At 28.8% G+C, this 16236-nt stretch overlaps 1 protein-coding gene across 5 annotated transcripts in view; it reads right to left on the bottom strand.

The window, feature by feature from the left end:
- Positions 1-16236, bottom strand: part of Lpin (phosphatidate phosphatase LPIN) — a 231327-nt gene that overhangs the window by 72723 nt on the left and 142368 nt on the right. For all 5 annotated transcript variants that reach the window (XR_012754729.1, XM_075353937.1, XM_075353934.1 and 2 more), the window contains exons 6-7: positions 3523-3698; positions 1103-1288 (exon numbers count right to left, since the gene is read on the bottom strand). Coding sequence is in view for 4 of the 5 variants with exons in the window: in XM_075353937.1 (XP_075210052.1) it covers positions 1103-1288; positions 3523-3698 (362 nt within the window). In the remaining variant the exon portion in view is untranslated. The remainder of the gene's footprint in view (positions 1-1102; positions 1289-3522; positions 3699-16236) is intronic.

Here is a 16236-nt window from a genome sequence, read left to right on the forward strand (position 1 = left end):
AGACACACTTTTTATATTATTATTAAATGAACTTTTTTTTTTTTTATTTCTCCATCGATTAGTTCAAATAGTTTTTTTAATTGTAGAATAAAAATTTTACTGATCGAATTTATTTCTGTTTTATGTAACAAATCCTTGTTGCCACATTTGCAACACATTCCTAATGTTCATGTGTTTTTTGAGTTTTATTAGTAACTATAATCTCTTGTAAACTAATACTTTTTTTTTTTAATAAAGTGATGGAAATTAATCAATTGTTTCATCTTCAGTACTTTCATTTACATAAGAGTATTTATTATTAAAACAAGCTGTAGTATATTTTCTTTTAAATTTTATTATTTCAAGTACATTATAAAGTATTTGTATACTACCTAGTACTATCAAGTGACACAATTCACAAACCTGCATTTTTGTGGTTCATCAAATGGAAGAAAAAAACTTTGTGTAACAAAATTTGAGGTATTTTTTGAAAGTATTCTTTACTATAAATGTAACTGAACTGAAATATAAAGTTTTCATGGTTATTTTTAAATTTTTTTCCCATTTTCATTTTACTTTTAGGTTAGGTCATGTTTATAACTATAAACATAGTTTGTTGACTTCTTCACCATGCCATCCAGTTCTGCAGACTCTTACCGGCAAAGTTTTAACAAACATTTTGATTAAAACATTTTATAGTTATTACGATCAAATACAATTTATATCTATCTACTAACTCAAATTAAGAATTTTTGTGCATAACACAAATGTATTGTAATCTGTTCAGTTACTTCAAAATAATTCTTAGTATCCATCTGTATGTTCAATAAAATGATAAAGTTAATTCATATTCTTGAACTCCTAAGTTTTTCCATATTAAGCTCAAATCCGTGATATATTATTTTAATCTGCCTGTAAGAAAAACTAATTTAGTTGTATAACATTTTAACATCAATAATGATCTAATATTTTTTTGGAGGGTTTACTGACAAAAAAACGATTAAAGCCTTGCAAATTTATAACTTTACAATCACGGTTAATAATGTCACAACCGTGATATTTATCACAACTACAATTAGAAAAATAAAGTAACAGTTTCTATAAAATGTTAAAAAATACAAACCTGCATTGCTGTTTCTTTGCTGGCCCTGTTTATAAGATGATGGAAAATATAATGCAGCAACCTCTGGATCTAATTCATCAGGATTTAGATCGGAAAGATAAATTCCTTCGTTTTCTGGATTATGTCTGATGTGTTTTGTCTTTTTCATGAAACCAAGCATATTGTGTAACATAGAACGATGAGGATCTGTAATAAATAAAATATTTTTTGCAGAATTGACACAGTAAAATAATAATGAGAATCCTATATGAAATTGATGCCAATATCAAAATAACCAAATTTTTCCATTCATATATATATATATATATATATATATATATACATATATACATACAGGTTAAGTACAAAATAAAATATTATAGTTAATATACACAAAAACGTTTACCAACAATTGAATTCGCCATGTTCAAGCACTTTCAGAATTAAATTCAATTTTCAGGAACTCTCACATTCATCCTATTTATAATATTAATTAAAACTTCACATGGAAAATTATAAAAACCATGACATATGCTTAAAACATAACAGTTGGTAATTTTATGTTTTAAAATTTGTCAATGTAAACGTCCTGTCAATTTTGTGGTCTCAACTGTTACATTAAAAAGGAAGTGGATCAGTTTGGCCAACATAATCTATTATTACTATTTAATACCTGCTTGTATAAAATGTCATTATCAAATTTTGCCAATTCGTTTATTAATTTATTATTATTTAAATATATATGGTAATTTTCAAAAATATTAGTATTATGTATATTATTAAAGTAATGGAGAGTAGTATATCAATAAAGTTGTCTGGGTCATAATTATGGTTATTATTTTAATATGTTTAGCAAAATTTGACTTATCTATATGACCCTTGTTTATACAATTTAGATGCTCTTTTATTCTTACTGAAAATGATCATTTGGCTACGCCGATATACAGGGTGATAATAAAAGTTGACATGTTTAAAATTTTATTTCTTTTTTGTTGACATTATTTACATCAATCTTCTTATAATTATACATTCTACAATTTATGTTTAAAAATGTATGATTTCTACAATTTAACAACGTTATTGTATGTTGTAAAAAAATGTGTTTTTTGACCCTATTTTTGGCATTTTACATGGGATATCTTAGAAACTAAAGAGAGATACAGTTCTGAGACCTTTTTTTTTCAATTTCCCAGCTCAAAAGCCATAAGAAACAATTGAATTTGCCCCTTAATTGACCTTCCCAGAATTTCAGAAAGCCTTAATTTACCCGGAGGAACTGAAACTCGGGCGAAATCTTTCACCGTGTATAACTCGCTAACAAAACGTTTTCAGACCTATGTTTATATGTACTTTTTTTCTTATTTTTAGCCTCTAGAATGAGTTGTCAAAGTATTGTCCTATCCTTCTGAATCATCCTGTATTTTAAATTGCAATCTGCACATTTCAACTAAATATTCCATGTTTCTCTAAACTGACTTTGTTATTGTTTTTTTTTTTACAGAATCCACATTGTTTATATAATTTATTATTTTGTAATTAATTATGTATGCAGTTATTCACCCAAATGATTTTAATATTTTTTTGAATTTTTTATAATTTTTATTACATTCAATTTTAGCATAATTATGATCATTAATTAATTTGGACCACTGAATGTAAAAATAGGAAGAGAAAAGATTAAATGTCAGGAAAACATTTTTGAAAGTATATGTTTGGAGCGTAGGTTTATATGGAAGTGAAAGGACGATTTCAAAAGATTAAGATCTCAAAAGAGAGCTCCATGAAACCAGTCAAATGACTGAAGACAAAAAAAAAAAAAGTTAATTTTATTATATCTTTTATGTATATTTTGTGTTTTACTTTATTATATAAATTATCTATTTAGTTTGTATCTGTTGATTTTGGCGATGTATTTAATAATACATTTATTCTTTAATTTTACATTGTTTTTGAAATATTTTAGTGCTCTATATATATATATATATATATATATATATATATATATAAGCATTAAATGAAGCCATTTTTTGGTTCCAAGGATGAACCGAACTCTAATGGATTGCTGTGTCTTGTGTTGGTGGTTTACCTAAAAATGTCAATATCTAACTTAAAGTAAAGTAAATTAAATTTATATACAATAAAGTAAATTTGAAGTTGTTTACAGAATTCATTGCACTGAATATATTGTTTTCCTTATAATTATATTGTTCATTATAAATAATCAATACAGTATTCACATATCTTTTATATAATAATATGATGACCCTTAAAAATATTACATAAATTATTATTCTGTAAATTGTGCATATATATATTAGCTAATATTGCTGAAAGTGGTGAACCCACAGTATTTTTTTGTATATTAACTATAATTATATACTTATACCAACAGGCCAAGAAAAATTATTAAAAAATAAAACATGAGGCTTCCATTAACGTACCATCCTGCTTGTTTGATTCCTCATGATTAGAAGTGGGAAGTTCTCCCCATCGCCATGACTGTTGAGGAGCCTCTTCAGTACCTTTGCATTCACCGCTTTCTCCTCCACTCGACATACGTTTCGTTTCAAACTCTGTATCGCTCTGCACAGGCGTGAACTGCCTTCCCTCATGAGGGCTATACAGACAAAACAATCATCTCTTATCAATACACGTTACAAATAAAATACAAATGCAGAAGTTTACGTAGATTTATATAAAAACTGTGAACAAAAAATATGAATGAACAGGTAAAGAGTAATTTATACAGATGTTAAGCCATTATGACTGAAGAATTTGAGAAAAATATATAAAAATGAAATCCAATTATATATTAACAAAAGCATAATGACCTTAGAAAAATGTAATCAAAATTATCACTGGCTAAGTGACAAACTGTTTTGGCAGAACCCATATAAATTATTAAATAAGTCATCAGAATTGTGACACTTGATAAATTGAAAAATTTAACCTTAAATGTAATTTATAAAAAACAAAATAAAAGTCATTCTGTCGGGTTAAAATCCATTATTTCTGAATGGCGAATCCAATTTTTTATACAACTAAGTTTGATTTCACTTCAGCTTCAGTTTAGATCTTAAAGAGTGTATATCATTTAAAAAATAAACCATATGAAGATGATTCATCTTAATCAAACATGTTTTTGTCACTTTTCCTGTTTAAATATAATTTTAGTAAAAAGTTTAAAAAATAAATAAAAAACAATTGTACAATTCTGAACAATTTCTGCTGAAGAATTTTTTATAAATTTGACATTTTTTCCAGTTTTTATTGTACTATTTGTAATAACAGGATACAGTAGCATAAAAAAGAAACTTTCATAATTATGTAAATGCACCTAAATTAAAGAGTGAATATTATTTTTTAAATTATGAAAAATAAAGAATGTTTAATTTTTAATCTAGATTGTTAATGACTCCATAAATATTTTATTCTAATAGTATATAATAATCATTTTAGCATATCATCACCACCGTGCTAAAGTAACGAATGTGGAAAACTCAATTTTTCAGGAAAGCTAAACAACAGTTTCAATGTTAAATTTTAAATAGGAATGCATATTTCTAAAAGTGAAAAGTTTTAAACTAGCCTTCCTGAAAGAGCTGTGCATTGGATAATTTACCACAAGATGCACAGGACACTCAGATTAGTCGTATACCGACGAATCTGCAAAATGGGATTTTTCACATTCATTACTTTAGAATGGTGGTGACGATATATTACACGAGTCCTACTACATAAAACAGGAACTGCCCCGGCATTTATTTGGATGAATCACGAGAAACTACGATAAAAACAGCATCGTAGAATTACATTTAATCATTAAGTAAAAAGTATATGTAATTAAAATTTCAATAATTATTTTAAATATAAATACATGAAATAATATTACATTATATACCGCTCGGCCCACCATAATGGCAGAGTGGTAGCGCATCAACTTTATAAACGAATGATCCTGGGTTCAAATCCCAGTGAAACATGACATTTTTCCTATGCTAAAAAATTTCCATTTCACATTCCCATGCGTGGGCTCAAAGCTTATGAGGTGAATTAATCATCTATAAAAAAAAAACCATGAAGAGACTGATACAAAAAAAAAAGACTACAAAAACAAAACACAACTCAGCATTAATGAAATTTTTTTTGAACATATATAATAAGTAGTATTATTTAAAAATTCATTGACAGAGCAATATTTATTGTTTTTGTAAAATCTTTTAATTTTATTGAAAACAATTTCGTTGAAAAATTTTTTAAACGGTTCAGTAATTTATTAAAAATGACAATGGAAGCATAATAAATACCTTTTGAACTAATGAACTGAATTACATAAAAACAGATCTACTGTCTAGTTTGATTTATGATCTAGAACTAAACTGATCATAAATTTATAATCTATTACTAGTTTGATATTTCATAAAAAAAATTAAGCGTATATTATTATTTTTGTGAACAAGTGGTTATCCTTTTTAAAAAAAATTGCACATTCATGAATATAAACATGTTGATGGATAAGTTATCATTTCTAATTTTCTAAATACCACATACCATTTCAAAATTTTTTTATTAAGTTTTGATAAAATTTAGTACCACATAATTATGAAAATTCAAAACCTAAATATGATAAATAAATACATATATTATTTTTGTTCAGTTCATAATCTCTTTTACCCAATATCAATAATGAAATCTTTCTTTAACAAATTAGAAGAAAAAACTGAAAATATAAATTATAAATATCATAATATCAATTTATTTTCGATCGCATCTTCATACAAATCATCACATTGTTTTAGAATAATATTTAGAAAACTCAAAATTGTAATTTATCCAACTAAGTGTTCATGGATACACAATCTTTGCTAAAAACAACAGTCAACTGTTCTTAAAAAGATAACACATTGATCTCTATCAAACCAGATAACAGAAATATTCTCATCACTTGTGTCTCGAGACAGGACGGTGAGGAGCCCCGAACTCGCCGATCGTTTGCTTGAGTTCTGCTCACAGTCGAACCACGCGCGTATTTCAAATTCAACTTCTAATAAAGAAATGACGACTTTAACGTGAATTAAATTGATTTTTGTTTATAATTTTAACATTTAAATAATTATTAATTATTCATAATTTTTAGTTATATTTATTTATGAACAAATAATTTACAATTATTTTTGAATAAAAAATAATTATTTGATTAATTATAAATGTATTATTTCGATTATTTTTATCTTACTTTTTTTATTATTTGAATTTTGAATTTTTTTGCCCACCATTTTGAATTTTGAAAAACTAATTTAAGATTTGTAATAAGCGAATCAAAAAATCTATTGGTACAAATTTTCGTCGAAAATGGATTATCAGAAAAATGTATTGGGTGAAAGGGTTAATGAAATAAACTGCCATTTTAATAAACCATATTTAATAAACTGCTATACAATCCAATATAAATTTTCCCAAAAACATTTAAATTATAATTAAAAAATGTTCTTTTACAGTAACACGTAAATGAATTTTTAAATAATACTAATTCAAAATTTAAAAAAACATCCTACATTTCTGCATACATTAAATGTTTACATAAAATAAGTGCTAAATTTTTGTATTTCTCCCTACTCAACTGTAAATTACACTGATAAACAAAATTTTTATTTCCTAGCATGCGATACATGATTTTAATCTGTTCTTCGGTGCTGAAAACAAATATGAACTCGAAATCTTTCTATCGCCCACCATTTTTGGAAAATTTTTAAATTTTAATTAAAGGATTTATTTAATCTTTCAACGTATAGTTAACATTTTAAGCTCCTACATCGTACTTTAATAGCTCATTTTTTATTGTTTAACTTTGTTAATGTAATTTGTAAGCTATAAATAAACAATACTAGACAAAGAATTAAATCATATCATGTACTATGACATCATATCAAATACCGAAGAGCGAGCCTTCATTTACAAGAATAATCAGTCTGTGCAGGTCAAAATATGTAGCTGAAAACACAGCTGTGCTGTTTGTATTAAGCACTGGATTTAGGAATGAATTTTTAGTTCCATTGTTGTCTTAAGTTTTTTAACAGTGCAGTGTCATAATGCCTCGAAATTGTGTAAATGATGTAAATGCCTTTTGTTATGTATATGCTGAGTTTACCGTAAAATCAAATAGAAAACATATTACACCTTTAATTAAAAAAGTTTATCATTGGTAATTTCAGTCTAAAATTTATGATCAGGATAAGATGTGGGCTCCTCATATAGTATGCACTAATTGTTCTCTATATTTAACAGGATGGCTGAAAGGTACATGGATGGCTTTTCCATTTGGTGTACCTATGGCTTGACGTGAACCAAAGGATCATGTAACCAATTTTTACTATTGTTTAAAAACTGTGTCTGGAATTTCTAAAAAATCTAAACATATTGTAAAATATCCTTCATTGCAATCTGTAATCAGGTCTGGATTTAGGAATGAATTAATTTTGTTCAGTCTTATTGCTGTCTTAAGTTTATTAACAGTCGAATGTCATAATGCTTCGAAATTGTGTAAATGATATGGATGCCTTTTGTTATTTATGTGGTGAGTTTACTGTAAAATCTAATAGAAAAAACACTACACCTTTAATTAAAAAAGCTTATAATTTGCACTTTCAGTGTAAAATTGGTGATCAGGATAAGACATGGGCTCCTCATATAGTATGTACTAATTGTTCCGTATATTTAAGAGGTTGGCAGAAAGGAACACTGAAGGCTTTGCCATTTGGTATACCTATGATTTGGCGTGAATACTTTTGTTTAACAAGTGTGTCGGGAATTTCTAAAAAATCTAAACATACTGTAAAATATCCTTCATTGTAATCTGCAATCAGGCCTGTACCTCACAGTGAAATTATTCCAGTTCCTGAGCCACCTGTGAATGTATGTTTTGAAAGCAGTGATAAAGAATCAAGCAGTACTGAAGAAGACAAAAATGATTTTAATTTTGAATTATCTTCCAATAAGCCACATCTTATATCAAAAGATGAATTAAATGACTCGGTTAGGGATTTCAATTTACCAAAAAATCAAGCTTAACTGTTAGAATAGACTGCAAGGCTGGAATTTATTTAAAAAAGATACAATAATTTCGGGCTTTCAAAGCCAACAAAAAGAACTTTCTCAGTACTTTATTGATGAAAATAATTTTGTTTAATACACTGATGAGCTTATGTTGCACTTAGGACAAGTTCATAAACATGAGGACTGGCACCTTTTCATAGATTCGTCCAAGTACAATTTAAAAGTGGTTCTACAACACAACGGTAATAAATATCCTTCAATACTTATGGTATTAATTTGAAAGAGTGATAGGATGTGATGAAAGACATTCTTGAAACATAAATTATAAAAAATGTAGCTGCAACATATGTGGTGATTTGAACGTTACAAGTATTTTGTTAGGCATGCAGTTAAGCTACACAAGTACATGCGTTTTCTTTGCGAACGGGACAGCCGAACTAGGGATAAACATTATGTTATCAATGAATAGTAGAAACAACACAACTCCAAATGGGAAAAATATTATTCATGAGCCCTTAGTTGAACCCAAAAAAATATTTTTACTCCCTCTCCATATCCAGCTAGGACTAATGAAAAATCTTGCAAAAGCAATGAAAAAGGACAGTCCTGAATTTTTATACATCTGGCAGAAATTTCTGAATGTAAGTGAAGAAATAATTAAAGAAGGAATATTTGTTGGTCCTCAAATAAGAGAGTCGGTCAAAGATGATGTATTTAACACGATGTTAAATAATGTAAAAAATGCAGCTTGGGCTTCATTTAAAGACGTTTGCAAAAGTTTTCTCAGGAAACAAAAATCCGACAATTACCACGATATTATTAATCAACTTCTTACTTCATACAGAGCTATGGGAAGAAATATATCTTTGAAAATACATTTCCTCTACTCACATCTGGATTTTTTCCCTTACAACCTCAGAGATGTAAATGATGAACACAGTGAACGTTTCCACCAAGACATTTCGGTGATGGAAAGCCGCTATAGAAGGAAATGGAATACTAAAATGCTATCAGATTACTGTTAGACATTAATCAGGATGTGGCTAAGGTTATTTATAAAAGAAAAGCATCAGTGAAATCATTCTAACACAGGTATAGCCTTGCAAAATTATAAATTTTACACATTTTAACTATATTTTCCCTTAATTTTTTTTTTAAGTGTAATTTATTTAAAATAAAGATGATAGAAAAATTGTATTTACAGATCTGTAATGTATGCAAAAAAGCAGTTCAAAAAATGATATCACACTTGAGAAACATTATTTTTTTGTCTACCAGTGTTATTTAATAGTCGTTTATATTTTAGTATCTTCATGATATTTGCCTAAACATTATTTCATTAGTATATATTTTAGGTGCTTTTAAAATCGTATATTTTGTGGTGCTACTTTGATAAAGATTTTACTATGGTTTCCCTTAACAGATCCAGCCAAATGCTGGGAGTTCCTTTTTTTATCCATTAAATAGCATATCTGCCTATTTCAGGTGTGATCTATATAATATGTTATTATGTGCATATCAATCCGAATAAAATATTGATTTATTTAATTTATTAAATTATCTTCAAGTCTCTTTCAATTATTTCTGTTACTATTTTCATTATTTATTTCGACTAAATGTCATATTTTATTTCTTTATTTTGGAACTATTTTATTTATATATAGTATTGGGAGAACACAAAAATTATTTTTAAATCCTCTTTTCAGCCAAAATGTGTTTTGATATCCTAACAACTTACTGAATTTTAAGCAATTTTTTATTAATATAAATTTCATATAAAGTTCAGCAAAATTTACTAAGAAAAACATTTGATAGAATATACTAAAAATTTTATGTGAAGTAAGCATTAAACTAATTTTAAATAAAAATTATAATCACCACCGATGAAATCGACTGCAAATAACACTAAACAGTCAGATTCTGACATTAGAATTCAGAAAATAATTAAATTTTAGTATTTCTGCCGATAAAATATTACATCCGTGAATGAGTTAAATAAAAATTTAAAAACACAAATACATTTTGCATTTACAACCAGATGCGATTCATTTTAACAACAGAACTAATCATACAGTAAAATATAAATAACACTGAAAAGTACACATGCATTCAAGGCACAATGCACATAGTATAAAAAAATACTGAGTTACACAAAGAATTTATTAAATAATAAATAAAGCGACATCAAGATCTATTTATTTTCAACAAAAAAATTAATATTTTAAACGTATTACTTTTTTTAAATGTCCAAACAGAGATTAAATAGATTCTGGGTGTAGTTCATTAGTATTTGTACAACTTGAAGAAAAAAAGTTCAAGACATAATTTTGTCTTAACACTCATATTGTTGTTATTTATTTTATTATCCAACAAAAGATAAAATTCTTTATAACCAGTGTTAAACAGAGCTTCACTGTATTTAATAAACACTTTTAACACAATCGTGTTACCGACTTAAAATTTCAAAGAAAAAAGTCCAATACAAACAGACCTCATTTAAGTCCACTGGCTTTTAAACAACAAACTGTAATTAATTCACTATTAGCTTCAATAACCTCCATTTGTCTACACTAAAGCTACAGATGAAAGAACGTTACAAATCCTCTTTTCAATTATTTACCTCAATATTAAATAAACTAATCTTCATTACCATTCTACAAGTGAACTCTCATATTATAAAACAAGCATTAACCAAACACATTTAACCACCAAATATGACAAGCATAACAACCAATTTTAAAAATAAATAGTGAAACCTTTCATTAATCGATAGTTTACAACTCTATATATGAGACATATTCATAAAGAAAGGACCGTTAGGTCATTAAAAAAAATTAACTCGTGAGAAAACATTTTTACTTAACAGTTTTAGTTTACTACATATCTACTTCACTTTTCTACATAATCGCCATTCATTTTAAGCACTTTTCGTAATGCTACACCAGTTTCTTTAACCGCTCTGCATAGAAGTTAAACCTGGAAATTAAACCAGTTGACAACGGCAGTCTTGAGTTCCTCGTCGTTTTCAAACCGTTGTCCACTTTTTCAAATCCAAGAAGAGGAAGTAATCACTAGGTACAAGGTTGGGACTACATGGAGGATGGTCAAAAAGTTCCAAATGAAAATCTTGAATCTTCTTGGTTAAGACGGCAGTGTGATGACGCGCAATGTCGTGAGGGAGAATTACGTCAGACAACAGTTTCCCGCATCATCGATTTTGGATCACATGTCTCAGTTTGGTGAGCGTTTTTCAGTACACATTAGCTGTAACCGTTGATCCACGTTCAATGAAATCAACCGAAATGAGGCCCTTTTTGTCCCAAAAAACGGTAACCAACATTTTTCAACTAGAGTACAGACTTAAACTTTTTTGGTTTTGAGGAACTTGAATGGCATCACTGCATCGACTGTTATTTCAATTCTGTGTTGGTGTACGATATCCAGGTCTCATCGCCCATAACATCTTGTCAACAGCAGTCTAAAAACGCTCGTCCACTGCACATTCTTTGCTCTTTGTGTTGGTAGGTGAGCATTTTTTGTACCACCTGGCACACAATTTTTGATATCCAAACTTTTCTGTGACAATCATGTAGATAGAGGTGCATCCAACAAGCAGAAATTCATCAGCCAGAGCACTAACTCGACCACATTGCAGTTTTCAGTTCACTTGTTCAACAATTTCATCGGTCTGACTACTGGGCCTGCCACTCTGTTCTTCGTCATGCACATTTGTGCGACCATTTTTAAAGTCTCAACACCATTGTCTTACCTTTCCTTCACTCATTACTTTAGGTCCATACACTAGGCACAACTCTCGATGAATTTCAACAGCTGAAGAAGATCCTTTTGCACAAAAAAAAAAGAGTCGCAGCATGGACTTCACTACTGGCGGGAGAAACGATTGTCACAAAGATTGTAATCTGCATTCACCGACAAACAAACAACTACTAAATCAAAACAACAGCTGCAGTGGCTTTGTAAATAGCCGATAGAAGGCTCTGCATGCGTGAAACTGCATTCAGACCCGATAATATTTAAATATAAGCCAACAGCCCTTACTTTATGAATATGCCTTTCATTAAGGTTTTCTTACATGAAAATACTCAATCGTTTGTACACTCTAAACAAAAGATAATTAAAACATGTCTGAAAAAATAATTTTCATGTTATTTCTTTCTTTATACACATTACCACAGTTCAAACCTCATCTATCTCACAACTATATAAATAATAAATTAAAATAAAAGTGTAATAAATAACTTAAATTTCTTTTACTACATTTAAATGTCATTATAAAAGATCAATTTGTATTATTATATACACAAAAACAAACTAGTTTGATAATAACATTGAAGGGAATGATAATTATTTACATATTTAGCAAAGTTTTGATGGTTTAAGGAATACTGAAAATTTCAACATCAATATCGACTTCATAAAGTTTAAGTTGACTAAATTTAATGTTACTGTCTAATCTGGCAGCGACCTGCAAGAACTCATCCTCAAACAAGTAAAGAGCATTCTATCGATTTTTATACCATGTATTAAGAAGTTTCATCAAGATAAGCCATACAAGTAATTGACATAGATTCAGCTTTCAATTTAATATTAATATTTTCATAATGGTCAAGTGGTCACAGATAGGAAGAACTTCTACGGCAACAAGAATTTATGTTTGTAGACAATGTGAATCTACACTAGAGAAATATTAGTTGGACTCTATCAGTTTTTAATTGTCATCCTAATTGGCACAAAATTGAGTTCAACCTTATAGAATTGTATTAGGTTCCAAATCAGCTTTTGATTATCATCCTGAAATTGACTCTGAACTTGAAAGACATTCAATTAGGAAATATGATTAAAATATATAATCAGTGCAATGCCAAAAATGATGAAATTTCTGGACTTTGCTGTGCTGGGGGACGACTTCAATATCATCCTGATTTCATTAAACATTTGATTTTGTAAACACATCTTTTATCAAAACATTTTATTTTATCCATTAGATTGTGAATGGAGACAACTCTAAAAGCAAGAAACCATACATAATTTCTAAAAAACTACTTCCAATCTTTAAGTTCTTACATGTATGTACTCCAGCTGAACCTGAGACAGGGGATGCTAGTTACAAATAGATCAAGACTTATTACAAATAAATCAAAATTTATTTATTTAAGTATATATAAAAGTACTTGTAAGTATTATACTTTTTATATAGTATTATATAGTTGCCAAGTGTGTAAATGTGAAACTGATATTTTTGTATAGAAAATACACGTTTATTGTATGAAAATATAAAAAATATTTTATTCGAAATACTGTCCATCACTAGCTATAGATTTTTTCTACCTTTGACAATTTATGAATGCCACACCAAAAAAAATTGTTGCTCTTTTGAGGCAAGTCAGTCATTGAGCCATTTTCGTACATTTTCATAAGAAGTGAAGCGCTGTTTAGCAAGTGCACGTCCCATCGATGCTAATACATAGTAGTCGGACAGAGCCACATACATAGTAGTCTGTTGAGTAAGCCGCATGCAAAAGTATTTCCCAACTGAACGCCTCAATCGTTTCTTTGACCTATTTTGCTGTGTGTGATGGTTCATTATCATGAAGTAAAATCACTTTGTGATGCCTTTTTTGATATTCTGGTCGTTTATCACACAATGCTCGATTCAAATCGATCATTTGTTGGTAGCGTTCAGTGTTAAGGTTCGCCAGGTTGTATCAGGTCATAATAGATCACACCAAACGCAGAGCATTGTCTTCTTTCCATAGCAATTTGCACTTGAAATCGATGTCTATAGTTCACCTGAATTTACCCACGATCTTTTACGCTTAGGATTCTCAAATTATATCCATTTTTCATCACCTGCCAAAATTTTATGGAGAAATAACTTTCTTTTGTAACCGGTGAGCAACATTTCACAAGTGGTTTTTCAGTTTTCTTGCTGCCTTTCATTCAGTTCATGTGGAACCCATTTTCCCATCTTCTGGATCTATCCCGTGGCTTTCAGACTTATGGAGACGGCTTCTCGTATTACATTTAATTGATCCGCAAGTTGTTGTTGCATTTGAGCGTCATCCTCAACCAACAATGCTTGCGATTCGCTGTCTTCAAACTTTTTCGGTGGTCTTCCAAATTCTTCGTTTCTCACGTCAAAATTGTCACTTTTGAATTTTTTAAAGCGCTGTGATTTATCAAGAGCATGCTAACCGTAAGCTTCGACAAGCATTCAATGGAAATCTGCAGCAGCTTTCTTTAAATGGTAACAGAAAATAAATGCTGTCTTCAAATCGTAGTTTGTAGGACTCTTTATGTTCAATACTAAATAAAATTATGCTGTTATATGAAACTTGTATTGTTGTGAGTTGAAAATATTTGTCAGCTGTCAAAGAAAGAAAATGATGCCAATGATGCGTTTGACGGTAACTACATTGACAGCTACGGCCATCAATGGGCAAATTTCAGTTTCATATTCGCACACCTGGTACATAATACTTACAAGTATTATATTCAAGTATATATGCATGCACCCAATAATATCAATATTGTATATGGTTTAGGTGTAGTAATACGAAACATTTTGATCTCAGAGATCTTTCTTTTTATAAAGAAGGGGGGTTTCTAATTAAGCATTCCCTTTTTATGAAGGAAACCTGTAAAAGGCATTAATATCAGTACGTGAATTAATTAATAAACTAGATGTATACTAACAAACCTGTTTACAGCATTGGAAATCTACGTACAAATAAAAGTATTTTAAATTTATACCCAGAACATAAAAAAACACTGTCAAAAAAGTGGAAAGGACTTAACAAATACAGTATCACAAGACCCACAAAATATTACATACATGCTGAAATAATCCATCACAGCTGTAAAGATTTCCAAGAATCAAACAAATGGTTCAATTTTTCATTAAAAAGTAAATACGTTAGCATAGAACAAACTAATAATTTATAAACTTCTTTCAATTAAAATAATCTATAAAATAATGTTTGTCTAAACAAACATAGTTTATTATTATCGATTCTACACATTCTATAATTAACTTTTTAATTTTCTATAATCATGAGTTAAAAACAAAAAAATGTAATTTTTATTCAAATTATGAATTTTTAAGAAGCGAACCAACTGGTCAATCGAATAATAAATATGTATGCACATAAGTTTATTCACAGTACTTAGTTAAAAATTTGAAACCAATATATATATATATATATATACCTAATGCCAATAGTAGAAAACAATGGTGTCACTACATGGAATAATGGTGAACTGACAACTTTTATTAGTATTGCACTTCAAATTATGCATATATTGTACACTTACTATTTTCCTTCCTACCGAATTCATAATTTTCACCAACTTACACCTCTTATTTATACAAGATATGGTGGTATTATTACAAATGATGCAGACCAAAGTCTGATACTAACACAAACTATAGTAAAGTGTTTTCTTACAGCCCCACTAAATTATATATATTAAATGAAAATGTATATTAAAAAAAAATAATATTGTAATTGTGGATGGATGCTCATTTCCAGCACTATGCAGTGAACTTGCATGTTCATCCATAACGAAATTCAAGATTTAACAATAACAATTTCGATAATTTATAAATTCTAACTTTTAAAAAACAATTGTTTTTAGTCTAATAATAGAATTAAATACCAACTGAAGATGCGGAATCCCACAAAAATGTATTCTTTATATTGATTTGTTAAGTTTAACTGTTTACTGTATTTTGCTGGTTTAAGTTTCCATTTAATATTAAATTCATTACCACAGTAGTCAATATGCTGATGCATTATTTGAATTAAAAAAAAAAAAATATATATATATATATTTTTTTTTTGCCACTATATATATATATATATATATATTGGCACAGGGAAACAGAAAATTGAAAGGAGCAGTGGCATCCCTAAGAAGCTGGTAGTAAGATGGGACTGGCATCCTTCGGTGCACAACTACCTGCCACTTAATAATCATGGACCAATAGGTCGGTACACAACGTGCATTTCCCGTGAAGGCATTTTACAACAACGGTGACAGTGTGACTTGCTCAACGGGAATTCTGATGCCATTACAAT

The sequence above is a fragment of the Lycorma delicatula genome, chromosome 1 (assembly GCF_047948215.1).
Source record: "Lycorma delicatula isolate Av1 chromosome 1, ASM4794821v1, whole genome shotgun sequence".
Taxonomy (NCBI): domain Eukaryota; kingdom Metazoa; phylum Arthropoda; class Insecta; order Hemiptera; family Fulgoridae; genus Lycorma; species Lycorma delicatula.